This window comes from Betta splendens, chromosome 19, assembly GCF_900634795.4.
Source record: "Betta splendens chromosome 19, fBetSpl5.4, whole genome shotgun sequence".
NCBI classification, from domain to species: domain Eukaryota; kingdom Metazoa; phylum Chordata; class Actinopteri; order Anabantiformes; family Osphronemidae; genus Betta; species Betta splendens.
In genome coordinates this window covers 14,883,264-14,909,005 of record NC_040898.2, presented here as the reverse complement: position 1 = coordinate 14,909,005, position 25,742 = coordinate 14,883,264, and the positions used below count along the sequence as shown (strand labels likewise).

At 46.3% G+C, this 25,742-nt stretch overlaps 2 protein-coding genes and 3 long non-coding RNA genes across 9 annotated transcripts; 2 read left to right on the top strand and 3 right to left on the bottom strand.

The window, feature by feature from the left end:
- Positions 1-8: 8 nt before the first annotated feature.
- Positions 9-1,311, top strand: LOC129603417 (uncharacterized). Its single transcript, XR_008693256.1, has 2 exons — positions 9-927; positions 1,013-1,311. It is a non-coding gene; the product is annotated as an uncharacterized LOC129603417 (long non-coding RNA).
- Positions 1,312-1,816: 505 nt separating this feature from the next.
- Positions 1,817-4,400, bottom strand: LOC114845832 (uncharacterized). Of its 4 annotated transcripts, XR_003783933.2 has the most exons (7): positions 4,258-4,272; positions 3,648-3,678; positions 3,328-3,381; positions 3,098-3,219; positions 2,875-3,007; positions 2,673-2,782; positions 1,817-2,473 (listed from the first exon to the last, which is right to left on the bottom strand). It is a non-coding gene; the product is annotated as an uncharacterized LOC114845832 (long non-coding RNA). The 4 variants fall into 4 exon arrangements; XR_008693252.1 differs by lacking the exon at positions 3,648-3,678 and having other exon boundaries at positions 4,258-4,400; XR_008693254.1 differs by lacking the exon at positions 4,258-4,272 and having other exon boundaries at positions 3,665-3,785.
- Positions 4,401-8,736: 4,336 nt separating this feature from the next.
- On the top strand, positions 8,737-11,701 carry LOC129603416 (uncharacterized). Its single transcript, XR_008693255.1, has 2 exons — positions 8,737-8,982; positions 9,890-11,701. It is a non-coding gene; the product is annotated as an uncharacterized LOC129603416 (long non-coding RNA).
- Positions 11,702-16,784: 5,083 nt separating this feature from the next.
- si:dkey-21e13.3 (uncharacterized protein LOC100150043 homolog) lies at positions 16,785-22,502 on the bottom strand. 2 transcript variants are annotated; one of them, XM_055504559.1, is made up of 6 exons: positions 22,209-22,502; positions 21,974-22,081; positions 21,396-21,518; positions 21,198-21,323; positions 20,624-21,126; positions 16,785-19,670 (listed from the first exon to the last, which is right to left on the bottom strand). In XM_055504559.1, the coding sequence occupies exons 1-5, from the start codon at positions 22,300-22,302 to the stop codon at positions 20,657-20,659; spliced, it is 921 nt and encodes a 306-aa protein (XP_055360534.1). In that variant the 5' UTR covers positions 22,303-22,502; the 3' UTR covers positions 16,785-19,670; positions 20,624-20,656. The 2 variants fall into 2 exon arrangements, with proteins under 2 accessions (XP_055360534.1, XP_055360533.1); XM_055504558.1 differs by lacking the exon at positions 16,785-19,670 and adding an exon at positions 19,681-20,532.
- Positions 22,503-22,647: 145 nt separating this feature from the next.
- Positions 22,648-25,465, bottom strand: si:ch73-127m5.2 (uncharacterized protein LOC561202 homolog). Its single transcript, XM_029134304.3, has 5 exons — positions 25,311-25,465; positions 24,090-24,613; positions 23,794-23,994; positions 23,593-23,722; positions 22,648-23,523 (listed from the first exon to the last, which is right to left on the bottom strand). Exons 2-5 carry the CDS (start codon positions 24,475-24,477, stop codon positions 23,076-23,078), a joined length of 1,167 nt encoding a protein of 388 aa, XP_028990137.1. The 5' UTR covers positions 24,478-24,613; positions 25,311-25,465; the 3' UTR covers positions 22,648-23,075.
- Between the last annotated feature and the right edge of the window lie 277 nt (positions 25,466-25,742).

Genomic DNA, 25,742 nt, shown 5'->3' with positions numbered 1-25,742 from the left:
AGCTGCACAACAGACAGGGCTGAAAAACAGAAGAAGAGTCATTTATGGATGGAGAAAAAGCTGAGTAGATAAGAAAAACAACGGAAGCAGCAGAGGAAGATGAGGAAAAGGAAGAGAAACCATCATCCTCTGCTTTCATTCCCAAGTGGCCTGGCATGAGGACCATCCATCGCCTCTTCATTTACTTTTCAATTTAAATTTACCGGTTTTCAAAAGGCTGACTTAATGATCAGAAGATTTCAGCAACATTTCTCTAAATGTAATAATTTTTAACAGAATCAGTTGGTGCTTTCACGTAAAAAAGCGATTCAGTAAGAATACTCACGGAATCTGTGACAAAATTCACATTCATACAGTAAGTAGCAGTTTTTCGAGAGTTAGACTTGCGTTTTTCCACGTTCAATGAGCGGCGGTTGACACGCGGGAAAACACCTGCGGACGCACAAGGTTCATACTGTAAATACGGAGAGGAACCAAACGGAGCGCGGACACGAACAGGAACGCGGCAGTGAGAAAATATTTGGCGCGTGCACCGGCGAGGAGGTGAATCCGGAAGAGCGCGTGAGCAAACGAGCGCAGAGGATCTGTTCTATGCGATCAAACGGCGGTGCCAGTTACCATTACAGACCACAGGGCCCGACCCACCAGAGGAAAATCACCACAGACTGAGCAGATGCAGTGAGCTGACACGCAGCTCTGGATCCCACACGGTCTCAAGACGGTTTGGACACATCTTTAAAATAACAAGAAGAACACGCACACCAGGAACTAAACTAAAGATGTTCCTAATACAGCTGGATTCTAGGTAACTCCAGAGAAAGAAACTGTGGGAGCCTCAACGAGATACAATAGAAGATACAATAGGACACACAGGATTTAAAAAAACTGTCTAAAGCCTGATTTCTTGTGTTCTACATCAGCCTTCAGGTAAGTAAAAACCTGATACCAGTCTAAGAAGCTGCTGCAGAGGTGTATTATTTGACGAGTTTTATTGTCTTTTACTACTTTACAGAAAACAACTTGAGCAGAGTAAAGTCCATGCCCTGAACGGGTGAAAAGTTGACCCATTCATTGGAAAAGCTCACCAACGGTTAAATGAACCCGGTCAAAGTACCGGTTTTATGAGAAATGGCCTCTAATCCAAGACAAAGGGGGAGCGGGGATCTTCAACCTCTGTTTTTTGATTTGAGAATTCATGTACAGTCATTTCTGAAACAGTCTAATGACAAAGAAACAACCAACTGTCACAAGGTTTGTGCTGTTCATTTCTGCTCCTATTAATTCATTTAATAAAAGCTTCAGGAGACACGGCTCAGCTGTAAACTGGAAGAACGTTGACTTCAGGTGAACCGCAGGCGACATGTGCTGTTTGTCATGTGATTATGTTCCATACTTTTAATCGCATGTTCTCATTACTGTCCTGTAAACAAGATTCAAATAACAATACTGTCAGTGCTCTTCAGCATTCAGTTATTAATGACCTGAATATCTGGTTATTAAAACCAGAAGAACAGACGTTTATACACAGCAAAAAGTCCAGTGTTGATTTGACTCTCAGAGTCAATTTTGACTCATTTCTGGTGTTTATATAGTTCCATCTGGACTGGGGTTAAACTAACCTTTTTAAAATAGTTAAATATCTAACACTTTCTCAGAGTTACCTTTTTAAACTCACAAAAGTGTTAAGGTAACACTAAGAGGGAATTAATTTTAAATAGGTCAGAGTTACATGTTTTGCAATTTTGGGAGTGATGGTGTCACTCTGTTCAGTGTTAACCTTGTACCTTGAAAATGTGTTAAATGAACTCCAAACACATTTAAATTTCCATAACAACATTTATTTTTGTCTTGCAGTTGAACAAACATCAGAAAGGAAGGTATACTAGACAAACCTTACAACACTGTAAGACTATCAAGTGGTTTATAAAATTCAAGCTCAGACATTTTAAATAAATAAATAAGTCATCACACAGTACTTCGAATGCATAATGAAGTTTAAAAACGTCTCACTTGAATAGTGTGTTGGTCAACAATCAAATGTTTCGAAAAAACTGTCATGCCAAGAGTGAGACACAGTTAAAACACTTCAAGCAATAAAACCAAATAATAGTAGAATTCTTTGGTCAGATCTGTAGATAGACACGTGTCACTGTTCTCAGAAGAAGCAGTAGGAAGGTGTAAAAGTGCATCATCATAAAGCAAAGTGAGCCTTGAACAGTTTATCAAATACCTCAAGGAATCAGCAAATATTTGAAACAAACAAGTGACTAGCCATTCATCAACCACTACTGATGCTAGGACATTGGTGATACTCAACAAGACTTGATTTTGATCTCATCAAAATAAGTAACAGATATATCAAAAGGTTACAAATACCATGTGAAAGATGGCAAGGCTTTCAGCTGCATCACTTGCACAAACTTTTACAGACTTCTGTCCTGGTGGCGGCGAACATGTAACATGGAGGCCGTTTCTTGGTCCCAGATTGTGGGCAAAAAGACACAAAATTTTAGTTACTTTTTATATTTAAATGTATCTAAATCTATAAATGTTAATTTACAGAATGAAAATGCCACTATACGTAGACCTTTCTCATAGGGCGTTTACTTTGTCAAAAAGGTAACTCTAACTTCAAATAACGTTTCAAAACAAAAATATAAAATACAACTCACCTCTTGTTTCATCAACATCACATCCAGTGGGACCTTCTGCTATTAGCACCAACTGACTCAGTTCTGGTATTGAATTTAACTGCTTGATGAAACCTTTAGTAGGAACATTCCTGACAAGAGATATCAAATTATTATTCTTATATATAATTGCCACATAATCATTTACTGTCAAATGAAAACAAACTGCAGGAAAAATACGCACCAGTATCAATGATGTGAGCCACTAGTCTGTTAACCATTTGTGTTTTTGTGGCATCTGTAAGGGTTTCTCTTGCTTGATACTGCTGTAGATCCTCTTCACCACCAGCCTTTAACTTAAGCATACCCTGAGCCAACTAATAGAAAATAAAAGCACAAGAACACATTCATAAATTTCTGCAGACTGAATCAAAATGGGCCCAATGTAAATAAGCTTTTTTTCTGACCTGTGTTGCAATAGATGATCTTTGTCGCTTGTTTGGAATCTCTTCTATGAATAGAGTTGATGCACCTGAGCTGCAACTTGATTCAGACGTCACAGTAATCTTTGATAAGGTGTCCGAGAACTCTAATGGAAAATATTGAAAGGAGTACATATTCTGCTTATCAGCACAAAACTGGCAGTAATGAACAGAAACACTACATTTTACCAGTTTCACATTTGAAAATAACTCACCATTTTAAAAACAGTCAACACCACATTGCCTTGTCTTACAACACCTTTCAATGACTGAAAAAGATAAAATCAGAAAGTAAATGTCCATCCTTATTTTACACAAAATGACAGTTACAGAGCAACTACTAACAGGCACAGAGAAGTGAGATGTGGCTCATTTAAGATAATATTTGATGATTTAACCCCTTAAAATAAATGCTTGTGTATTAAAGTACTACAAACTGAAGCTTATGGAACAAGGCTTTAAGTGAATGAGTAAAACAAAAAACTTTCTAATGAAAAGTCCAACGCTCCTTCAGCAACAGCCAGTTTCACTTTACCGTTGCTTGTAACTGACCTGCAGCATTTCATCTGAGAAATACAAGAACAGTACACATTGAAAACTCGCATTTCACATGTCAACAAGTCATCTCGGTGCTCTGCAACAACCACCACGAAGTTTAAACTTTTTGAGCGCGCTAATACACGCGCGCATGCACACGCAATTGCGCAAGTGCAGGACAGAGCGCGTTTGTGAAAATATGCGGCGGCAACTGCCGAAAACATATCCGCGTTTAATGCACGCTAACAGGGTAGTAACGATAATAATGTTCACGGTTGCTGTTGCTCACAAAGATAAAGACACAGAAATGACTAATGTTAGCAGCTGAATTTGTCAAACCTAATATTTGCACACAGAGCATATATACACTACAATAACTTAGTTTATCCCATCAACTGCAGCTCCTTAATGAAGTTATACACGTTTCCACTAGCTAGCTACCACGATGCTAGCTGAAATTCTAATCACCTGTACAACGTTTACAACATAACCGTTTAGCATCAATATGCTTTGAAAAACATTACCCATGTATGTTAGATACGAGATTCAAAACTCAAATCACAGGATGAACTAGAATGCTTATATGTAAGATATATATTTTTACTTACCGTTCCACAGTCCACATGCGAAACAACAATGGCGCTGACTTTTCAACCGAAGAACTGGGTGCATTGTGGGTGGAGCATCATTAACTCTCTGAAGAGTTTCCTTGACTCCGCTGTGATCAACACTGTCAAATAACCCTAACACTGAACAACATTTTACTCAGAATGTGTAAATATTACTCTTTCGGAGTTACAATTAACTCTGAAATTTTTAACTTCCAAATTTCAACTCTCCAATTTTTGCTGTGTAGAGAAGAAGCTGAAGAGAAACGGAAGCAGCGGCGAAAGAGGAGGAAACGATTATCCTTTACTTTTATTCCCCACCATCACCATCACATTTGCGCCACAAACAATCATGGCTTTTACAGTCTTTCACGCATGGGACTCAGTCAGTGACTTCACATGTGACCGGCAGCGGTCAGAACACGTTTAACGCGTGCGATCGGAGAGGGTTTGTTCTATGCGGTCAGTTACTATTACAGGAAACACAGTAATCACTACATCTGAGGAGTGTGGACGGTGCGTCTTTATTGAAAAAAGTCCCACTGAAAACGTCCTCGCGTCCTCTTATTGGGAAAAACTGCTATAGACTGAGCAGAAGCAGTGGACAGGAAACGCAGCTCTGGATTCCACACGGTCCCAAGACAGGCTAGACAAGAAACACATGGTTTAAGTAACAAGAAGAACACGGAAAACCAGTAACTAAACTCATAAATACGACTGGACTCGTATTGGACTGGACTCAAAGCAGCAGAACTAAGAGGACCTGAATTGTGTCCAAATAAATTTTTAAATCTTCTGTTCTACACGTTTAACATCTGCCTTCAGGTAAGTACAAACCTCTCAGCTATCAGTTGATACCAGTCTAAGGAGCTGCTGTAGTGGTCAGAGTACACGCTTTCATGTTTACGTGTACATTTATCATTATATGACTGTTTTTATTGTCTTTTACTACAGAAAACCTGAGCACAATAACGTTCATGTCCTGAACAGGTGAAAACTGACCCATCCGTTGGAGGAGCTCACAGACCAACTGCTAAATGAACTCTAAAAGAGCTAGTTCCTCATAAGTAATGGCCTCTAAAATAAGAAAGAGAAGGCGCAGCAAGGAACCTCCACTAATCTTCCTTTCTGAGGAAGTTTCTGAGGAAGATTCTATGCAAGTTTGCTTTTCGCCATTTGAAGTGAGTTACTGTGTTTCGTCTATAGATCCAAATTGTGTACCTCTGTTTTGTAAAGAAGGAGATGTCAATGTCAATGTCAATAAGGAAAGGAAAGTGTACACAAAAAAACCTAGATCACTTTTCGCTGCCTCAAGTGTGGGACTAGTCCTCAAACTAGCAGGAGTCACCATAAAATTTATTAGAGCTGTAGGTGTTTTTATCACAAATACTGTAAAGTCAATTTATGATTATTTGTGAAGTGAAAATGAATTTCTGGTGAAACCACTGGTTGACAACCTTAAAATATAAAAGATATTTGTAAATTGTTTTGTTTTTTTGATTTTTTTGTTTGCTGTGAACAAAATGTTATGGGCAAAAATGTGCATTTGTTTAAACCTGTATTGACACTAATGATAAATGTTGGTTAAAGACTGAGCAACAACAGTTAAGTGTAAACATTACCAGTGACCTTGTGTTTGTGTTTTATGGGTCAGACCTCAGGATGATCTGCATCTTTCTAATCCTACTGTACATCTCAACTCAGCCTCATTATCTCTTGTCTGTGGAAACACAGTTGAGGAAACAGAAGATTACATTAGGAAAAGGAAAGTGTACACAAAAAAAGAGAGATTACTATTCGCTGCTGCAGGGTTGGGACTAGTCCTTAAACTGGCCTCTGGACCAACTGGAGGTTACCCTTTTACAGCCGGAGTCACTATAAAAGTTATTAGAGCTCTAGGTGTTTTTATCACAAATACTGTAAAGTCAATATATGATTATTTGTGAAGTTAAAATGAATTTCTGGTGAAACCACTGGTTGATGAGCGACGGCCTGGTGTCAAATATCATTAATATAAAAGATATTTGTACATTTTTTTGTTTTGTTTTTTTGAATTTTTTGTTTGCTATGAACAAAAATGCTATGAGCAAAAATGTGCATTAGTGTCAATACAGGTTTAAACCTGTATTGACACTAACGATAAATGTTGGTTAAGGACTGAGCAACAACAGTTAAGTGTAAACATACCAGTGACCTTGTGTTTGTGTTTTATGGGTCAGACCTCAGGATGATCTGCATCTTCCTAATCCTACATCTCAACTCAGCCCCATTATCTCTTGACTGTGGAAACACAGAAGATGATAATGATGGTAAAGTGTTTGTATTAAGAATCCTCAGACTTCAGGTACAAGTCAGAGTCCTGTCATCTCCACAGGTTCTCTGATTATGAGAACTTGTGCTGAAACCAAGCAACTCTGTTAAGTTAACAATCGGTGCAAAATGAATAAGCGGGGATGAACCTCCCAACCTTGATATTAGCAGCATCACACTCTAACCAGAAGAAGTCGTCAGCTGTGAACAAGAGGCTCAGAGCAGGATGTACTTCCTCAGGTCCTTCAGGTCTGCAGCTCCATGCTGGGAATGAGCAGAGGTGGACAAACAGTCAGTTGATGTTTGATGATTTAGATGATTATTAATAATACAACAGTCTGATTATGTTTGAATGATTAGTAATTTTTAATACACGTAATAGTTTGTGAACTTGTAATCAGGGTGAAATAAAGTTTAATGTTTGAGTGCAGGATTCAGGTGCAGGTCTTGCAAATATGAGTGCTCAAGCTACAAGTTTGAAATGTTGTGGGCAAATTGAAGTTTAATGAACCAGTGTCATTGGAAAGTACGAGAACGGCCAAAAGAGGACAGGAAACGCTGTTGATCAAAGTGAGACAAGGAATAGATCACGTGTACATGATGTGTTGTCATTGGTGATGTGGATCACGCTGTAAGGGGTCCAATCAGATGATGGGACGTGTAAAAGGTGATGGTAAAAACGTTAAACTAAGAATGATGGGCAGAAAATGTGCATAAAACCCCAGGTTTTGTCTGCTGGGAAAAAGAGGAAAGAAACAGACACCACGGCAGAAACAGCTGCCACAGGCAGCTGTTCATCCAGGCACGATGAGCATCATGGAGAAAATCAAGTTCCAACCAACCGTCGACACATCTTTGACTCATCAACTCTCCAGCAGCCTCGAACTTCCAGAGACGAAGGGGTTGAGACAGGCCATAGACATAGGGAGAGAAGGAACATGTTTTATTGACTGTATTTGGATTTTGAGATTTTAATCAATCGTCATCCCTTTTCTTTCTGTCTGTTTAGCTTAATCAAGAGTGATGTGAATATTTGTTTTTTTTTGTATACTATACATAGTTTGTCAAACTGACCTCAACAATCAAAATGTTGCTGTATTAAAGGTAAAAGTTTTCCTTTAAGGACACTATGTGTTGTAATCATTAACAACGCTCAATCCCACTCTGGCTCTTAACAGTTCAGACAGAGACTAAAACTTCTTACAATTATAAATAGTTTGTCTGTTCCTAAGCATTTGTTTATTATGTGTTTTCAAAGTTTTAAAATTTTTTAAAAGCCTTATTTTAATGCAGTATTTAAAATGCAAGGTCATTCACAAGGTTTGTGCTGTTCATTTCTGCTCCTATTTCCTTATTTAATAAAAGCTTCAGGAGACACGTCTCAGCTATAAACTCTGGAAGAACGTTGACTTCAGGTGAACCGCAGGCGACATGTGCTGTTTGTCATGTGATTATGTTCCATACTTTTAATCCAACAATACTAATAGTAATAATAACAGGTTGTAAAAGGCATCTGACGGACTTTTGAACACTGATTATTTACAGTAGATCAGCTTAATAACAGCTTTACATTTACTCCATGTGTTAGAACGTGGGGAGCGAGGCCTGTACAGGTGACATCCAAACGACTGGTGCCTTTTTCAGTGAGTGAACACTGAGACTCCCCCTGAATAAAAAGCCTTAAAGTGTCTCAGCAAGTGTTGGCTGGATAAAAGAGAATTCAGGTCCAACAGCTGGACTGAAACCCAGAGGTGGCTGAAAAAGACTCTCTGCTCTCTAAGACAGGACGCGTCGCCACGGCGACCTTGTCTGTGACCTGTAATTCCATCAGCGCCGCCGTTTGTTTGTAGCAGCACCTGGAGAAAAACACATTCTGCAGCGAGATGAAATGCTGAAACATTTAGAACGTAACAGGACGTAGCTGAAGAACTGAATGTACAGATACACCTGAAGAGACATAGAGATGGTGTAAACAGCGATTACCGTGCACAGAAGAAGCAGAAATAGTTTAATTTCAATGTAAAGGATAAATACATTTCTATATGTTCTCATTAATGTTCTGTAAACCTAAAAGATTCAAATAACAATACTGTAAGTTATTGACCTGATTATCTGGTTATGAAAACCAGAAGAGACTCAGTCATGTGACTTCACATGTGACTTCCCGGAACCGGCAGCGGTCAGAACACGATTGGCGCGTGCAAAGAGGTGAATCCGGAAGAGCGCGGCAACAAGCGAGCGGAAAGTTTTCGTTTAAATAACACGGAATACGTTCCTAATACGACTGTACTGTTGGTAACTCCTGAGGAAGAAACTATGGGAGCCTCAATGCAGCAGGACTAAAGATACAAGAGGACTTGAATTGAATCAAAGTCATGATTTCTTATTTTCTACATGTTTAACGTCAGCCTTCAGGTAAATCAAGGACTCTCAGTTATCATTCGATATTATCTTAAAAACTGCGGGCAAGTGAGCCGTCGTTCGTTCATCCGTCGTTCAGCCAGCCGCGCTTCAAAAACGTCTTGCGCCCGTATTACGCGCTTTACAGCAGAACACAAAACACGCCCGTCGCGACTTCCTCTTTTCATAGCGACACGTCTGGTCTGTTCAAAATATGGAAAACTACCAAACAAAATATTGCGTATATAGAAATACTGTCGCCTAATAAAGAGCCGTGTACTTTTACTGTAAATTTGAGCATTTATTAGTATTTAAAACTACCATGTCATACTGTAAAACCTTTATAATTAATAACTTGACTTTGGTGCATAGTTCCAGGCTCAGACCACTTTCCCCTTGTTCTACTAGATGTGTACTATCACGACACAAAGATCTGTGTATTTTTACTGTATAGTTTAGGATTAATTAGTATTCAAAACCACCATGTCATACTGTAATGCAGTACACCTCTAGTAGAACAAAGAGAAAGTGGTCTGAGCCTGAAACTATGCACCAAAGTCAAGTTATTAATTATAAAAGTTTTACAGTATGACATGGTAGTTTTAAATACTAATAAATGCTTAATTTTACAGTAAAAGTGCACAGATCTTTATTAGGCGACAGTTTTTCTATATAGGCAATATTTTGTTTCGTAGTTTTCCATATTTTGAATCGACGGGACGTCTCGCTATGAAAAGAAGTCGCGACGAGCGTGTTTTGTGATCTGCTGTAAAGCGCGTAATACGGGCGCAAGACGTTTTTGAAGCGCGGCTGGACGAACGACGGCTCACTTGACCGCAGTATCTTACAAGCCGCTGCAGAGGTCAGAGTGCATGCTGTTATTTTATTGTGTTGGGTTTTATTGTCTTCTTCTACTTTACAGAAAAGAATCTGAACACAATAAAGTTCATGTCCTGAATAGACGAAGAGCTGACACATCTACTGGAAAAGCTCACAAACTGTTAAATTAACCTGGTAAAAGAACCGGTCTTCTGATAAATGGCCTTTAATATAAGACGAAGAAAAAGCAAGGAACATCCACTGATCTTCTTTTCTGATCTGGAAACCCATACACCTGCAATTGTGCACCAGTCTTATAACACAGAACCCAGATCCGTTGGACATGCACTTCGTAAAACAGGAGACCATATTGAGATAAAGAAAGTGGACGTAAAAAAAACTAGACTTCTACTATCTGCTGCTGCAGGTGTAGGACTAGTCTTCATACTTGCATCTGGACTAAATGGAGGTTATCCTTTTAATGCAGAATTCACCTTAACAGGTATTAATTCTGTAGGTGTTTTTATGACATACTGTAAAAATAATATATTTTTCAAAGACAAGTTAAACAAATGACAAATGAATTTCTGTTGACCTTGATGACCTATGAAAAATATGAGAGATTTGTAAATCACTGTCACAACATTCAAGTAAGGATAAACAACAAAACTGGCATCTAGTAAAATCACTTGATGTCTCTTTTTGCTGAATTGTTGAAGGTGACGAACAGATCATAATTATTATAAATTATAATGTGGCTCTAGATATATTTATAAAAATCCACAAGCAACTAAGAACCTTGGAGCAGACAGTAACAGACTGGACAAAGTGTCCAATGTGGTGCCAGGTATTTGGTTGGACCAATGGGGTAGGCCCCGCTCCGCTCGTGTGGGGGTGGTGGACTGGGGGTGGGCCCCACTCTGGGCGCCGGGGCATCTCCTGTCAGGCTCCCTACGGACCGTGGGTCCTCGGGCTCTACTCTTTCAGGCCGACCCTCCCGCCGGGGGGAGTGTTTGCCCCTGGTTCTCATGGGGCGGACAGCGTTGACCCCCGGTGGCCCACTCTGACCTCGGGTGCTGTCTCTGTGGCTGCTGCAGCTCTGCCTGGGGGGCTCTGTGTGGGCGGCTTGGGTCGCAGCACCTGCCCTCCTGAACTGAAGGTGTGTGGGCTCCCTGGCTGCTGGGATTCCTTCCTCTGCTTGCTGGATGGGCGTAGTGGCGGAGCCCCTCACATCACCCTGGCTTTCACAAGTGGCATAGTTCATGCACCAACGTCTGCCTCACCTTTGGGTGAATAATATCAAGCTACAGCCTTACTAACCTTGTAGTGGGAGATTCAACACCTTAGCTGATAAACAGGCTTTAAACCCAACTGTAAGTATTACTGGTACTTATCACCACAAACATCAATAATGTGTGAATATGGTAGCTGTGATGTTGTATGTCATGGCTATTATAACGTATTATGAGATTATGTATAACAATGCATATGTGTATGTATATGATATATGTATATGTTTGTATGAGTGTGTGTGCACATACATTAACATTATTATTGGTATTAGTATTAATCTCCAAGGTAAACCACAGTACAGCAGTTGTTTAGTTATGAATGTGTTAGCCTAAGGTTCATCCCAGCTTATGTATTTTGCACCGATTGCTTAACTGATTTGCTTACACATGGTTGTCATGGTGCTGAAATTATAACAGCTACAACAAGAATAAATGTGTAAATAATCAAACTCTGTTATAATAAATAAAGCTATTTTCACTAACTGTGTTGTAATCATTAACAAGGTTTAAACCTTACTCTGGTTCTCAACAGCTTAAACAGAAAGTAGACTTTGTGTTTAATGTTGCTGCACCTTTCCTTTTTTCTTTCTAGTTCTTTAAAATAAAAAAGCTGTAAACCTCAATTGTTTGCATATAATCAGCTTTGTTTTTATCATTTCAATTCAATTTTATTTATATAGCACACTACAAGGTTACCTCAAGGAACTTTACAGGGTAAGGTTTAAGACTTTACACAACTAAACCCAACAGATCCCACATACAGCAAGCCTTTTAATTTGACAGCAACAGTGTAGAGGAAAACGAGGAAGAAACCTCCAGCAGAACCAGGCTGGATGTGGGCGGCCATCTAAAACAATACAAAAACAAAAACACAGTGGCACACAGTACAAGTGGAAACCTTGCTGGAATTTTTTGGAGGAGAAAATGTGTACAGGTTTACACATTTGCTACGTGCGTCTGATGCTCTGCTGTAATAGTGATGATGACAATAAATGGAACCTAGTTATGCAAAACAGGCCAAAGTAAGCGATAAAAACTGTAAAGACTCTAAGAACCACAAGTAGCACTAGAACTCAGAACAAAGTTTTCTGCTGGGAGCATAAGGAACTATGAGGTCTTTTTCTTTGTAGGTGAGTAGTGAGAATTTTAAATTCTATCCTACAGACAGCCAGTGCAGACAAGCTAATGTAGGAGAAATGTGATCTCTTATTCTAAGCTGCAGCATTTTGAATAAGCTGTAGGCTTTTTAAGGAGCTGTTAGGACATCCTATGAGTAAGCAGTTACAGTAGTCCAGCCTAGAGGTAACAAATGCATGGATCAGTTTTTCTGCATCGCTCTGAGAGAGGATGCTTCTGATTTTAACTATATTTCTAAGATGAAAGTAGGCGGTTCTGGAGATTTGTTTAATGTATGATGTAAAAGATCCTGATCAAAGATGACACCAAGGTTCCTTACAGTAGAAGCTGAAGCTAATGTTATGCCATCCAGAGTGTGTGTTTCAGGAGGACTTAACATTAGATCATTAAGAAAATGCTCTTCAGCATTCATAGTGATAACAACAAACTATAAAGACCTAGATAACAATACTGTGGATGCTCTTCAGCCCAGTGGTGGTGCAGCGTCTAAAGGTGAGTGAAAAAACAAGAGCGAGACATCTGCAGCGTCTCTAGAATCGCCCTGTGCTTTTGAACATATGGTCATTGGTCTGGTATGGAGGGGATCTCCCAGCATGCACCTGGTCCTAATCAGCGCTGCTCCCCATCGGTTCGGCCCCACTGTCAGACAGAAGGGAACTCCAAGGGAGGGTCCCTGTCCGGGCTCCTGGCACGACCTTCCTCACACGAGGCCCAGAGAGAATCTGAGGCGTCGGGCGTCACTGGAAATAACATGTTTACGTTCTGAGCGTAACTGAACGGTGACCTTCAACGGGCACAAAGCTAAACTCTGCTCATCTCCGACCTTCAGTTTGTTATTATTGCAGTGGCGAGTGGAGCCTGGTGGAAGCTCCCATATTAAATATTTAAAGGTACAATATTGAATTCAGGGCCACTGCTGGACTCACGGCCAGCTGCTCCGTGCGTGATGTGTGGGACATGTTGGCATTCAACACAAAACCTGCTGATTTGGAGCCGACTTCTGTTAAATATTCATGTTTAAGTTTGGCTTCGTCTCTGTCGCCGACTCTCATAACAGAAATAAGGAAACAAACAGCATCTGTACCGGATTCGCACACGTGCATCAGACCAACGACCTCGTCGGACAGACTGGAGGTCGGACGAAGACGAGGCTCGCTGCTCGTGATGCTGAGAGTCGGTCCAAACTCCCGGTCCTCGAATGAGCAGCTGCAGAACATCCAAAGCGGGTCGTCGCCTAAAGGTTGACGCTTCCAGCGCTGTGAACGTTCAGGACATGAATATTCCAGAGCAACATATGCTGTCGACTCGTCTCACTCTGTCATTAATAATTAGCTGTTTTTGGAGACTGATCTCGCAGCAGACGAGCACCTTCACAGCTTGGGCTGTTTCCTTTAAAGAGTTCATTATTGAAGTCTCACATAGACACGAGTCACCAGAACCCCGGGTTCAGCTGGGACCGACGCTGGTGATATTCTGTGTGACCCATCAGACGTTAATACTTTAGGTGTTGACTAATTCAAGTCCCACCTTTGAGCGAGGGGATAAATGTTTTCAGCTGCTGCAGGTTGTGGGTGTTGTTGGATGTGAATCACTTGGCTGCAGCTCCGGCCCTCGGCAGCGCCGTGATTGATAACCCTGATGATTACACTTTGCCGGTGGGAGGTGCAGAGCGCGGGGGGGTGGAAGGGCCGTAATGACACTAATGATAATTACAGACTCTTCAGAGGAGGAGCTGAGTCCCAGACTGAGTAAGACCTCGTTTCACCCTCTTTAACCAGTGTGTGGCTTCACGCGGAGTCCCTGAACGCACCACAGCCCTCAGGACGGCTGAACCTGCTCACCCTCGACAGCTTAAGCTCATGGAACCACGTTTGCTGCGTGCGCGGCCGAGCGCGGCCCAAACAGACGCCTGTTTGCGTTCGTGCTCGGGTCCGTTTCATCCGCCCCGTGTGCGTTGCTGCCGCCGCTGGCGCCTGTGTCGCCGCTGGATGACTCACTGAAGCCCGACCTGAAAGTCTGTCAGTCACACTCCAGCAGCGACAGGCTGATAATCGCTTCCCAATTAGCCGGACACACACACTGATCTCCAGAACTCCTGTTCCCACCTCTGGGCCGCCCACCTGTTTGACCTCCTCTTAATTTGCCCTCCAGGGGTCAAATCTGAAAACTCTGCAAAGGTGGAGGCCACAGTGAAGGCAGCAGCGCCTGCAGGGACAGTACAGCACTACTGCATGTGCAAAACACACTTCATTAAGTCAGTGGGAATATGGCGTGAAGGATAAGAAGAGAACCCAACAGCTTTAAGGGGGGATTTATGGTAAAAATAAGATCCAACTTGGATCATTCCATTAGTCTAAAATAGATCTGATTTAGATTTAGACAAGATCCCCGGTGACAAGAAGGCGACAAAGCTGCAAACAGAGACGTATGAAGAGGGGGTGACGCTGGACGGAGGCGGCGAAGGCGACTGGGACAAACACGGCCTTATTAAAGGGAGGTGGAGCGGTGTCTCAGCCGGTGCCAGAGCCGGTGCCAGAGCCGCTCCGGCCCGTCCCTGGGTTCTGGCTGGCAGATGGGTCCTGTCGCGGCGCCGCCTGAAGGATGGTGAGCCGGCGCACGCGTCGCTGCCAACGCGGCCGAAGCGCTGACAGATTGAGAGCAAACATTCAGCTCCGGCACCTGAACGCACCCCCAGGACCCTGCTCCTGCTGGCGGGCCGGCGGTACTGCGGGCCACTCTGCAAAACACCAATTAAGTGCTCCAAAGAAAATCAGAATAATGAGAGGCGTCAGCAAACAGACCCAGGGCCAACGGGAAGAAGCCACGTTCAGTCCATTGTCTCATCGTTATAATTTACCAGTTCCTCTTCCATATAATATCCATATAATAAGCTGCTTTTATCCTGCATAAAAGAAGGATGAAACCGTGTTCCAGCCTCATAGTCAGTATTTTCTGAAGATATTAATATTTTATTTTCTCGCCCTCTTCTTTCTGTTTCTCTCTCTCTGCATCCGAGTGAGAATCTGTCCTCGTTACCTGGTGGCAGATTGACTTTGGCTGGAAAATAGATCCAGCATCACGTCTCCTTGGGGTCACATTTGTCTTCATAGATTCCCCGTGTCTCTGTGTTGAGGCACAGAGATCGGGCCGCGTAGCAGGGAGTGACACGGAGATGGTCAATAAGTAATAAATAGAGGAGACGACGGAGAGACGCAGAGCGAAGGACATGGGAAGAGTGAAGGATGGAACACAGAAGGACAGGAGGAAATCAGACGTGAGCCGTCTGCCGTGGCCAGCTGGGATGGAGGACGAGGACGAGGATGGGGCTGAGGCTGAGGACGAGGACAAGGACGGGGACGAAGACGAGGACAAGGACGAGGACGAGGATGGGGCTGAGGCTGAGGCTGAGGACGAGGACGGGGACGAAGACGAGGACAAGGACGAGGACGAGGATGGGGCTGAGGCTGAGGCTGAGGACGAGGCTGAGGACGAGGATGGGGCTGAGGCTGAGGAGGAGGCTGAGGCTGAGGAGGAGGCTGAGGACGAAGACGAGGAAGAGGACGAAGACGAGGAAGAGGACGAGGACGGGGAAGGATTGTTTGTTCCTGTGAGGTTTCTCATCTGGCGCTGTCTTCGCCCAGGAAACACCTGATGGAGCAGCGCTCGTCTCCTCTGGTCCTGATCACACGAGACCCCCGTGAAACAGCTGGTCCCAGTGTCTGGAACTGTGGAGCGGCTCCAGCAACGACACTGGTGTGTAGCTGGACAACAGGGAGGAGGAGCAGAGCGGTGGGCGGCTATCTGCCTCGACCGGCATGAGTCCGATACACAGTGATCTGTGGGTTATTATCAATAAATATCACAAATCTGCTTAATAAATCCAAAAAGAACATTTAAGGATTTAAAGGAATAACTTCCTGTGTTTTGGTCAAGTAGAAATAACTTTGGCGTGGTGGTTTCCAGTAAATAGTAATAATTAGTAAATAATAAATAGTCATAATCGATCACGGATCATAAATGTGCAGCTAATAAGCCGAGGCCAAACTTCTGTGGATCCACATCCTCATCATCAGCTCACAGTGAACAGAGTAAATGAGCTCCATCTGTGGACACAGCGACAGAGTGAGTCCAAACACGGCCTCAAACCCAACGCTGGGCCTGTGTTTCTGTTCACGCCGTCACTAGAATAAACTGAGCAGAGACCAACAAACGCTGTTTGCTTCTGTTTACGAAGGACACAGGGAGGAGGACGGAGCGCTGACAACAAGCAGGACTCAAGGAAATCAGAGTCAGCAAATCTGCTTAGACTAAAACAGGCAAATATTAGGTTCTGTTCAGTTTATCATAAGAAACACAGACTGTGATCAGTTTTTCATCTTTAAGAGACAACTGTGAAGATAGAAGCACTACGACCAACAAAGCTGCTTCATACAGGAACACCTACATCCATAGTGTGAACCAGCAGGCTCTGCTGCGAGCAGACACTGGTTTCCAGAGGACGAGGAGAATGCCCCCCCCCCACACACACACACCACACACACACACAGCAAACGCAGACTTCAGCCCATCATCACTGATCCCTTTATTCAAAAAGTCACGCTTGAAGAGAAATCTCAATTTCAACAAAGCAAAAAGAAATTCTTCTCGCTGCGCGTGTCGTCACGTCACTGCTGTCATCACACTCTCCCTATAGGACTTGTCTTCGTTTGGTATTAAAATATGCCATAGCTTGAATTTCAAAGTGCTAATATCATTAGGATCAAAGGAAATAAGGAGGGAGACGGATGGAAACGGGAGCTGGCCTGGTTTCCCGTCGCTGTGATGAGAAACCAGGACATGAAACAAATAAAATGCTACAACAGGACGTGTGTTCACCTCCGCTGCGTCTGAGTCCCGACGCTGTTTAAATGTGTGCGTTCCACCTATTAAAGCTTCAAGGTCAAGCCTCATCCTCACTATTAAAATTCCCTTTGCGCCCACTGATAGCGATGCTAATGCCCCCACCAGGAGAATCAAGAGGAATATTCTGGTCACGTGCTCCGTCTCAGGAGACGCGGGGCCTCTTCATCCGCGGCGCGACGGCTGTGTTTCAGGGGGAGTCCCTGCCGGGTGGAGACGGCGGCGCCGGAGAGGCAGCGAGTGACTGACGACGCCGACATAGACCGTCTGTCACAGAGTGAAGGCTGGGAGACACCGGCTGACAGATCAGACGAGAGGAGGAGGAGGAGGAGGAGGAGGAGCGGAGGGAGGGACGCCTGGCAGCGCGGGGCCGAAGGACCCGGACCCGCGGGCATGAGAGGTGCAACGTGTGCCGCATTAGGCTCCATTAGGCCCGTGTCCACGAGGCGTCCTTCAGCGCTATCAGCGGTGTGAAAGCACATGTAATGAAGAGCCCAATCAGCCCAGTATCTTAATTAGGCCTGTGAGTGTCGCTGCCTCAGCCTCGTTTCAGCCGAGAGGACGTTTTATTGATGAGGTTGTTTTATTAAACGCTTCACGTTCGCTGCTAATGCTAAGAGCCCAAACCTGCATCTCCAGAATAAAATGAGTATCTTCTGGGAAAGAGGTGACGCAGGTGAAGCTTTAAACTCAATAATTATAAGCATTACTTTAACCGCAGTGATTCTGGCAAAGTAAAGCAAATTAGAAAGGTTTTAGTCCAGTTTCATTTTGAAGCTGAGGGTCCGGTTTAAAGGACGGACAGGAAGTAGGACTAACAGGAAGCAGGCAACCGCCTGGTCATTAAAACAGCAAAGGTGAGAGGAATTTGAGGTTTCCTCTTTTTATTTTGCGTTTGGCTTCGGCCCGTCGTGCTCGTTCTGTGTGTGTGCGGTTCTGATGTAAAGACATTGTTAGGTCGCGCGTGTATTTGACTGAATGCCTCCATGTCGCGGCGCTTTCGGCTCATTCTGATTGTCCAGTTGCGTGTGCTGAGGCTCAGTGGGTCCAGGGTCCGAGGGTTCTGCTTCCTCAGAGGTCACTGATCCGTTCACTGCGAGGAGCAGCAGTAGCATTTACAGTAGCTTCCCGCTCTCTCCACGGTGAAGCTAGTTGGTCGGGCGTTTTACAACTTTGCTGCGTTTCTCGTTCTGTTGGAGCTGGAGGCAGGTGTGAGCATCAGCACCGTCCCTTTGGACCACAGACCTCCAGAATCCTCGGCTCGGTTCGTTTTTCCAGACGGATGCTCGCAAAAACACCAGTCAGGACTCGTCATCATCATCATCTTCACCACGCGCACCAGCATCAGCTGAGTGCGCTGTTGTCACGTTCGCCTTGATTAAAGGAACGTCCCAGAGGCCTCGGCTCTAATCAGCTCCTCAAATTGTTCATTAATCCTGCAGCCTGGTTGTGGTTGTAGAGGTTTGTCTGCAGCGTCTGTGTCTCTGCTGTCAAACGCTCAATCAGCGCTTCAGAGCCCTGATTGGTCCTGGGAGCGAGCGCGCGTCATCGTCTCCTCCCCTAATTGGCTTCCTGGAGTTTCCTCCTCCGGTGATGATCTCAATCAACCATCTGCCGCGTCACCGCGTGCGCCGCCGTCCTCCCTCCCTCTGTCCCGTCGCCGTGTTCCCACTTTCCCCCGCTGATGATGTCAAGATGGAGGATCCATCAAAAACCAATATTAGCCGTCCACTTTCCATGGATGAGGCTCCCCGTCTGTGGGGCCTGTGATGGAGGTAACAGGGCAGGACAGATGGCCTCACCCCCCCCCCCCCCTCCCCCTCCAGACACACATTTACATGCTCGTACCCAACACGCGCCTGAAGCGCAGCCTGATGTCTGTTGTTGCCTGTTTTCTAGCCTTATTCTGTCGCTCACAGCAGCAGGAGTGAGCTGCATCTGTGCCGCGTTCGCCTGTGAAGTCTGCACAGAAATAGCAGCGAAGGCGCTGGCGTTTGAACCGACCATTCAGCTCCCTGACATCTCTGGGTAAAAATAAGCTGTCTGCGACGCGGCGGGCGGGCGCTTCGCTGCTCGCTGTTGACTTTAACATCTGCTTGTCATAACCCGGACAGCTCGGTGCTGCAGCCGCAGGTGTGAGCGCGGAGGACGAGGAGAAAGGTGCTGACGGGTCTGAAGGCCCGACCACGTGTCCTGGTCCCTGTAAACAACCAGCCAAGAGGTTCTGGGCAGAAGACGTGCCGGTACTGGGCCTCCGACGTGGCGGTGGGGACATGAGCACGTTATGGTCCTGATCAGAACCCAGGAATCAGAACCCAGGAATCAGAACCCAGGAATCAGAACCCAGGAATCGGACCCTGAAGAGCCTCATTAACGACGTGCATTAACTCATTAACGACAGCACTTCCGCTCGGCCCGTTTCCTTTCGCTGCTATGGTTTCGCTCCGATCTCCGACCTCGCTTTGGTTGCGTTCGTCTGTTGGCCGCGATAAAGTCAGGACGGAGGCGGTGATGAGAAGTTCAGCGACCAAGTCCTAATGCAGTTATTGTGTGCGTCTGCAGGAAACAACAAGAAATTAAAATTTAAAAGGCTCATTTGCAAAGACGCGCAATAAAAGCGTCTTCAGCTGAGTGAGCTGCGTTCGGGGGCATAAACCGAGTTCGTCGTGCATAATTAATGAGTCTCATATTAAAAGTAATATATACTTGCTGCTGCGTCTCCTGTTACAGTGATTAAATACTTCACGCAAGTTTGTCTCAGCCAAGTTCTTAATGGCGGGATGTTTTTTGAGTCGTTGTCTCTCTGACATATTGAAGCACAACACAAGGAAATGCTGCTAGATTATGAAGTATAAATCTATGTCTATAAGTCTTATTATGAAAAGAGCAGAAAGTTTTACACCAGCTCTACCTTTCACAAGGACTCAGAAACCAAATGAAAACTAATCCTCAACTGAACCTCGGCCGTTCAGACAGGCAGCAGCTTCATCAGGCGAACGTGACACCTTTACATTAGAACACATGACGTCCTCCGGGCTGCGGATTCTGGGGACGTCTCCAGAACATGGAGCGCTGACCTCCAGCGAGTCCTACTGTATTTATTTACATTCGTTCCATTTGGGAGGTGCTCCACAGGCCAGTCAGGACTGTGTGCACCTCGTGTGTCTACCTGTGAATAATGCTTCATCTCGATCACATGAAATATTTAAACAGTTCCACAGTCATAAAGTTTGAATTGATTGCCTCAAACCAATAAGAGACATAATTACAGCGGCACGAGGAATGTTTGTTGTCATTTGTGTTTAAAATGATTTAGCTTTTCATATTGTTGTAAATATTCAGAACCTGCCGTTATTCGATTATTGTTGTGTGGAAACACAATCTGCAGAGATGTACGTTGGAAGCACGTGTCCGCCACCTGGTGGTGGGAGATTAAAAGTCAAGGTATTTATTATTTCAAGCACAGGAACCCAGTGTGTAAACAAAGAAGCAGGGAGAAGATGCTTTACGTGTCCGGGTCGCAGCAGAACCGCGTGGCAGCATCAGAGCAGAGTGTGGAACATGCGGGTCTTCAGACTTTTGGTGCGAGGAACCTTCTTGGTGGAGAACTTGATCACCTTGTAGAGGTTGGAGCAGCTCTCCAGGGTGGAGAAGGGGAACCAGCGAGGACTCCGCCCGCCCCCGTGGAGCCTCCAGAACACAGGGGAGCAGCGCTGGAAGACCTGGATGTGGACCGAGCACTGGCCCGGCGCCCACTGCCACACGCGCACCACAGTCACGGAGGCGAAGCCACAGGCGTGGGGCGAGACGCCGTGGAACAGCCACTCCCCCGCCCTCACGGAGGCCGCCCGCTCCCACACCGGCCCCGCCTCCTCCGCCACGCCCAGGCCGCTCAGGTTGCACAGCGCCTGCAGACACCCTCCCTCCAGCGCCTCGTCGTCTGGGAAGCGCCGCAGCACGGCCACGAGGCGCGGCACGGCCCCGCGGCGCAGCAGCAGCTCCTGCTGCTTGGCTGCGGGACACAGAACCGGGCCAGATGCTCACATCATCCCCTGGGTCCATCAAAGCCCCCCGTATACTCACCGCTGTCATAGCACATGCGTGAGACGGCTCTGGCAGCGTGGAGCAGCAGCTCCGGGTCCGGACTCGTCAGCACCGACAGCAGAGCCACGACCAAGCCGGCGTCGCCAAAACCCTTTCGGACCACGGCTGAGAAGCAGAGAGAAGCATGAACCCGGGCTCCGGCCACAGCGGGCGGAACCAGAACCGTCGTGGACTTACACTCCTTGGCCAGCTCAGCCACCAGCTCCGCCGTCAGCAGCCGGACGGGCCCTCTGTGCCTCAGGGCCAGCGCCAGCACGGGCAGGATCCCACTGACCACCACCTGCTCAGCAGCACCTTTCTCTGGACAGAGGTTCACATCACAGCAGTGGTTACGGTGCATGCGAGGCACAGCTGCTGTGACTCGTCTCAACGCGGGAGCAGATGGACCCGAGCGGAATCTTGTGCCGTTTCCCTTCTTTACTTGCTGCTTTATCTCTTTGACCCTCTTTGCTTCTTCAGCTTCTATCCCCTCATGCTACAGGAGACAAATACAGCTTAGCGTCTCCAGGGATTTACAACTGTCATACACCTGATCCCCTCCTGCCCCCCCCCCCCCCCCCCCCCCCACACACACACACAGCGCTGCAGGTCTTATTGCTCAGGACTGGAGGCTGAGGTGCTGCACTTCAAACTGCATGAGGTAAAACAGCCCTGAGACAAAATGCCCCCTGTTGTTGTTAGAAGCAACGTTCCCATAATGCTCGGTGATAATGCTCTGTGATGTCACAGCAGCGTGTCATTAGGAGTTGACTCACTCCGCTCCTTGATGCTGCTCAGAACCGTGTTCAGGTGTGGTTTCAGCTCTCCTTCTATCAGCTCCAGGCCGAGGACCCTGATGGCGCCCAGCGCGTGGTTCAGGTTGTCTGTGGGGAAACGACGCAGACGAACGATCATCATGAACCTGTGGCCCCTGCTCATGACAGTAGCGAGGCTGTGAACACGCAGCACTAGCGTCATGCTAACGGGAGGCACCCTCCGCTTCACACTCACCGTGGGGCGCGTGAGGCTGCAGCCGGCCGGAGCCGCCGTCGTCCCGGGGGGGGCGCGTGTAGCTGTAGGTGTGGGGGGCGGTGGCGTGTCCCATCCTGCTGCGTCCGGCCGTCGGTGGACAGCTGTGGGTGAAGCAGCGTCATTCAGAAGCAGCCCATCTTCATCATCTTCGTCCCGCCTGTGTTTTTTAAGCATGCCTCTTTGTTCTCCAGCAGGTTGTGTTCCCTCGCAGGGTTAATGCACAGTAAATCCTCCCTAAAGCTCCTCACCCCTCCCTGTTTGTGTGTAAGGTATTAGCACTTGGCTGACTCTCAGTGTATCTTACCACCTTAAACTGCCTTTTAGCTTCTGGAGAATCAGAGGCAGAACAGCAACATGCAGGCGTCGGTGTTACAGTACGAGATGGCAGCTTTCCCAGAATGCAAAGTGCTCAACAGAGTTGTGAAGATGATTTTGTTTTATTGAGCTAATGCAACAAATCTAAACATACGTAACACATATACATACATGTATGTGAAGTATCAGCTGCTCCTGTGACCAGACACCAAACCTGCTAATGAAGACTCACCAGAGCCGGCTCAGTGCAAACATGCTGCAACCTGAAGCCATGAAGCTCATTAGGAAACACATTATATCACATTTATGAAGAAAAGTGTAAAAAACTAAGTGACAGGTTTGATATCACAGTCTTAAACCTGCCGTCCGTCGACTCGTAGGTTGCTAGTTCTAGTCCTTCAGTCACTACGGGCTAATTAACGGTTCCTCTGGGACCGGTGAGGATGCTAGCAGCTACCTGAGGGCTGGTGGCGACTGGGCAATGAGGGGTTTGACCTCCCTCCCTGGTTCTGTGGACCAGTCGGGCCGGTGTCAAACGGGTCCAGCTGCACTGAGGCCACTGGAGACCGTCTCGTATCCCACGGACACCAGCGTCAGAACATCGTGCGGCTTGCTCTGCTCCGCTTGGCCTTCCACACAGCCAAGCGCTCCCTGTTCCCGCCGGGGCCTCTTCCTCATCTTGCCTCGTCCCCTTCCTTGGCTGAGGCCCTTTCCTTCCTCCTTGACCGCGGCCGCCACCTCGTGGTCGTGGGAGCGGACTTTGCGGTGGCGCCGGCGGACGCGTCGCATCATTGGGCCAGAGTCGGCGGGCTCTGACGCCGCCGCGCCGGAAAGGATGCGGATCTGCTGCTCGATCACCATGACGACCACGTCCAGCGCCACATCCAGCATTCCCAGACCGAGGCCGTGGGTGACGCTGTCGAAGGCGCCGCCGTTGACCGGGTCCTTGAAGCATTTCCTCATGTCTTCAAGGTGGTTTCTGACAGAACAGATGAAGTATTAATACTCTTCATTTCCATCTCACCTTGTTGTACAGATACGCACATACTTGGTTTCAATGATTTTGGACCAGTGTTGCACTGTATTGGTCTCAGGGATGAGCTGCTTCGCCATGTTGCCGTAGTCGATGTAGTCTTGGGCGAAGTCTTTCATGTCGTCGCACAGAGCTCTGGTGTCGCCTGAGGACCAAAACGAAAGCGGGCTGAGTGTCGGCGCCCTCCGTGCTGTCAGAGTAAAGGGTTTCTGTCACCTTCCGTGAGTTTGGAGAAGGCGGAGGAGACGGACGTGGTCGTGCTCGGCGTCAGGCCCAGCACATTGAGCGACTCCAGCAGCGTTTTCTTGCTGGCCGGGCCTCTGCTGACGCGGGTGTACGCCGCCAGCGAGCGCAGGGACATCCTCTCTGGGGCCTGCAGGCGCCGTTTGATTTCTTCATACGAGATGAGATACTTGCCTAAGGTTGGAGACACAAAGCAGGTATAAATAAAACCAGCTGCCGTGACCCAAAGCTTTTAGGCACAGCGGTTGCCATAGCAACCGGCCACTCACGAGCTTTGGAGCCTTTCATGTTGGGATCCAGCAGTGACGACACTTCTGCAAACGGCATCTGGGTCCCGGAGGTCGAGCTGGAGTTTGCTGCCAGCTCCTGACTCTGCGAGGCACCCTCAGACTGGACCGGGCCAGAACCCGGCACCTGGGGCTGGACGTGAGGCTGCATGGCGTGCATTTCCACCTGGTTGGGCTCGAGCAGGGCCTGTCCTGGCATTTGCGGGAGGACCAGCGTGCTTTCTGACAAGCCCTGTAGGTCCATGCTGGCTTGTGCCACACTGTTTCCTGGCTCTGAGGAAACCTGAAAGATGCCCATGACCGGCTTCACTACGGTGAAAACCATGTTGCCCTGGGCATCCAGACTCACCACTCTGGCAGACTGGTCCATGCTTGGGCTGGAACTGAACCACGGTAGCTGGGGGGTCAGGAGGCTGTGATTATTAGACCAAGTAACCTTCAGAGGCTTGTGTAGTGTTGGCCAAACAAAAGTGTCAAACAGTCCATGTCAGCGCCACAGGTTTGTTCTGAAGGAAGAGAGAGAAGCTCAGTGGACAGTTCACCGACACATGCTCTTAAATAGGCCAAACATGAGTGGGCTCATTGCTGCTGCTGACGTCATGGCTGCTAATCTGCCCAAAGCTGGAGTTCGTTACACAAACGCCCTACATACTGCAGGAGGGGAGAAGGCTCCTGAACGCCTCACATCTGGCCACATGTGGAGTTTCTGCAAATCACCACATGTAATTAGTAGCTTTACTCACTTCCTGTTCGGCCGTAAATGAGTTAGTCATAATGCATTTAATTGTACTGAGACACGTTCTAGGAAAATGTCTTTCATTCAAATTCACTGCGGTTTCTCCACTGTCACTCAGTTTGAAGACGCAAACTTGTGTCCATGCAGATTTGGAAAAACTTAGGTTGTCCCGTATCAACTTTCAGATCAGCGGCTCACGTTAACGCTGTTTTCCTGAAACTAACACATAACAGAGTTTTTATTCTGTTATGTGACAGTTTCATTAAACCCTTTAATTGAGTGACCGTTATTGCGGCTCCTTCTGTTGAATCTGCGGCGCCGTCACTGACATCATGGCGGCTTTATTCTCTGAACAACAGGCCGGACGCGTTACACTAATTTAACACGGAACCGCTGCGGTTCTGAACGGGACAGACCCAATTACAGCCCTGAGTCTGGATGCAACTAGTGCCGGTAGTCCCACTCACCGAACTGCTGTGCGTTTTCTCCTAAGAGCTCACTGATCCTAGAACGGTCCGCGTCGACTCCAGCGACATTTTTCCTCCTTCTCTGCTGGAGCTTCGGCGGGTTGCAAATCAGCTCTACGTGCACTACCGCCCGGGAGACGTAATCTCAGCGCTCATTGGCCAGTGGATGTATCAATCATGCAGCTAGGGCTTTGCTATTGGACGGCGGTACTGCCAGTATGGCGGAGGGGGCGGGATATCCGATTTTGTCTTGATAAAAATAATAGGACAAAAACGTGAAAATTATTTGTGTTTCGTTATTGTTACAAATAGAATTTTTAAGTTTACCGTATGTTTCTTGTGTTTGAAGTACTCATTTTATTTTTTAATCTACGGCTACAGAAGTAGAAATTAAAAGCTAGGGCTCACCAATACCTGTAGAAAACTTGGAAA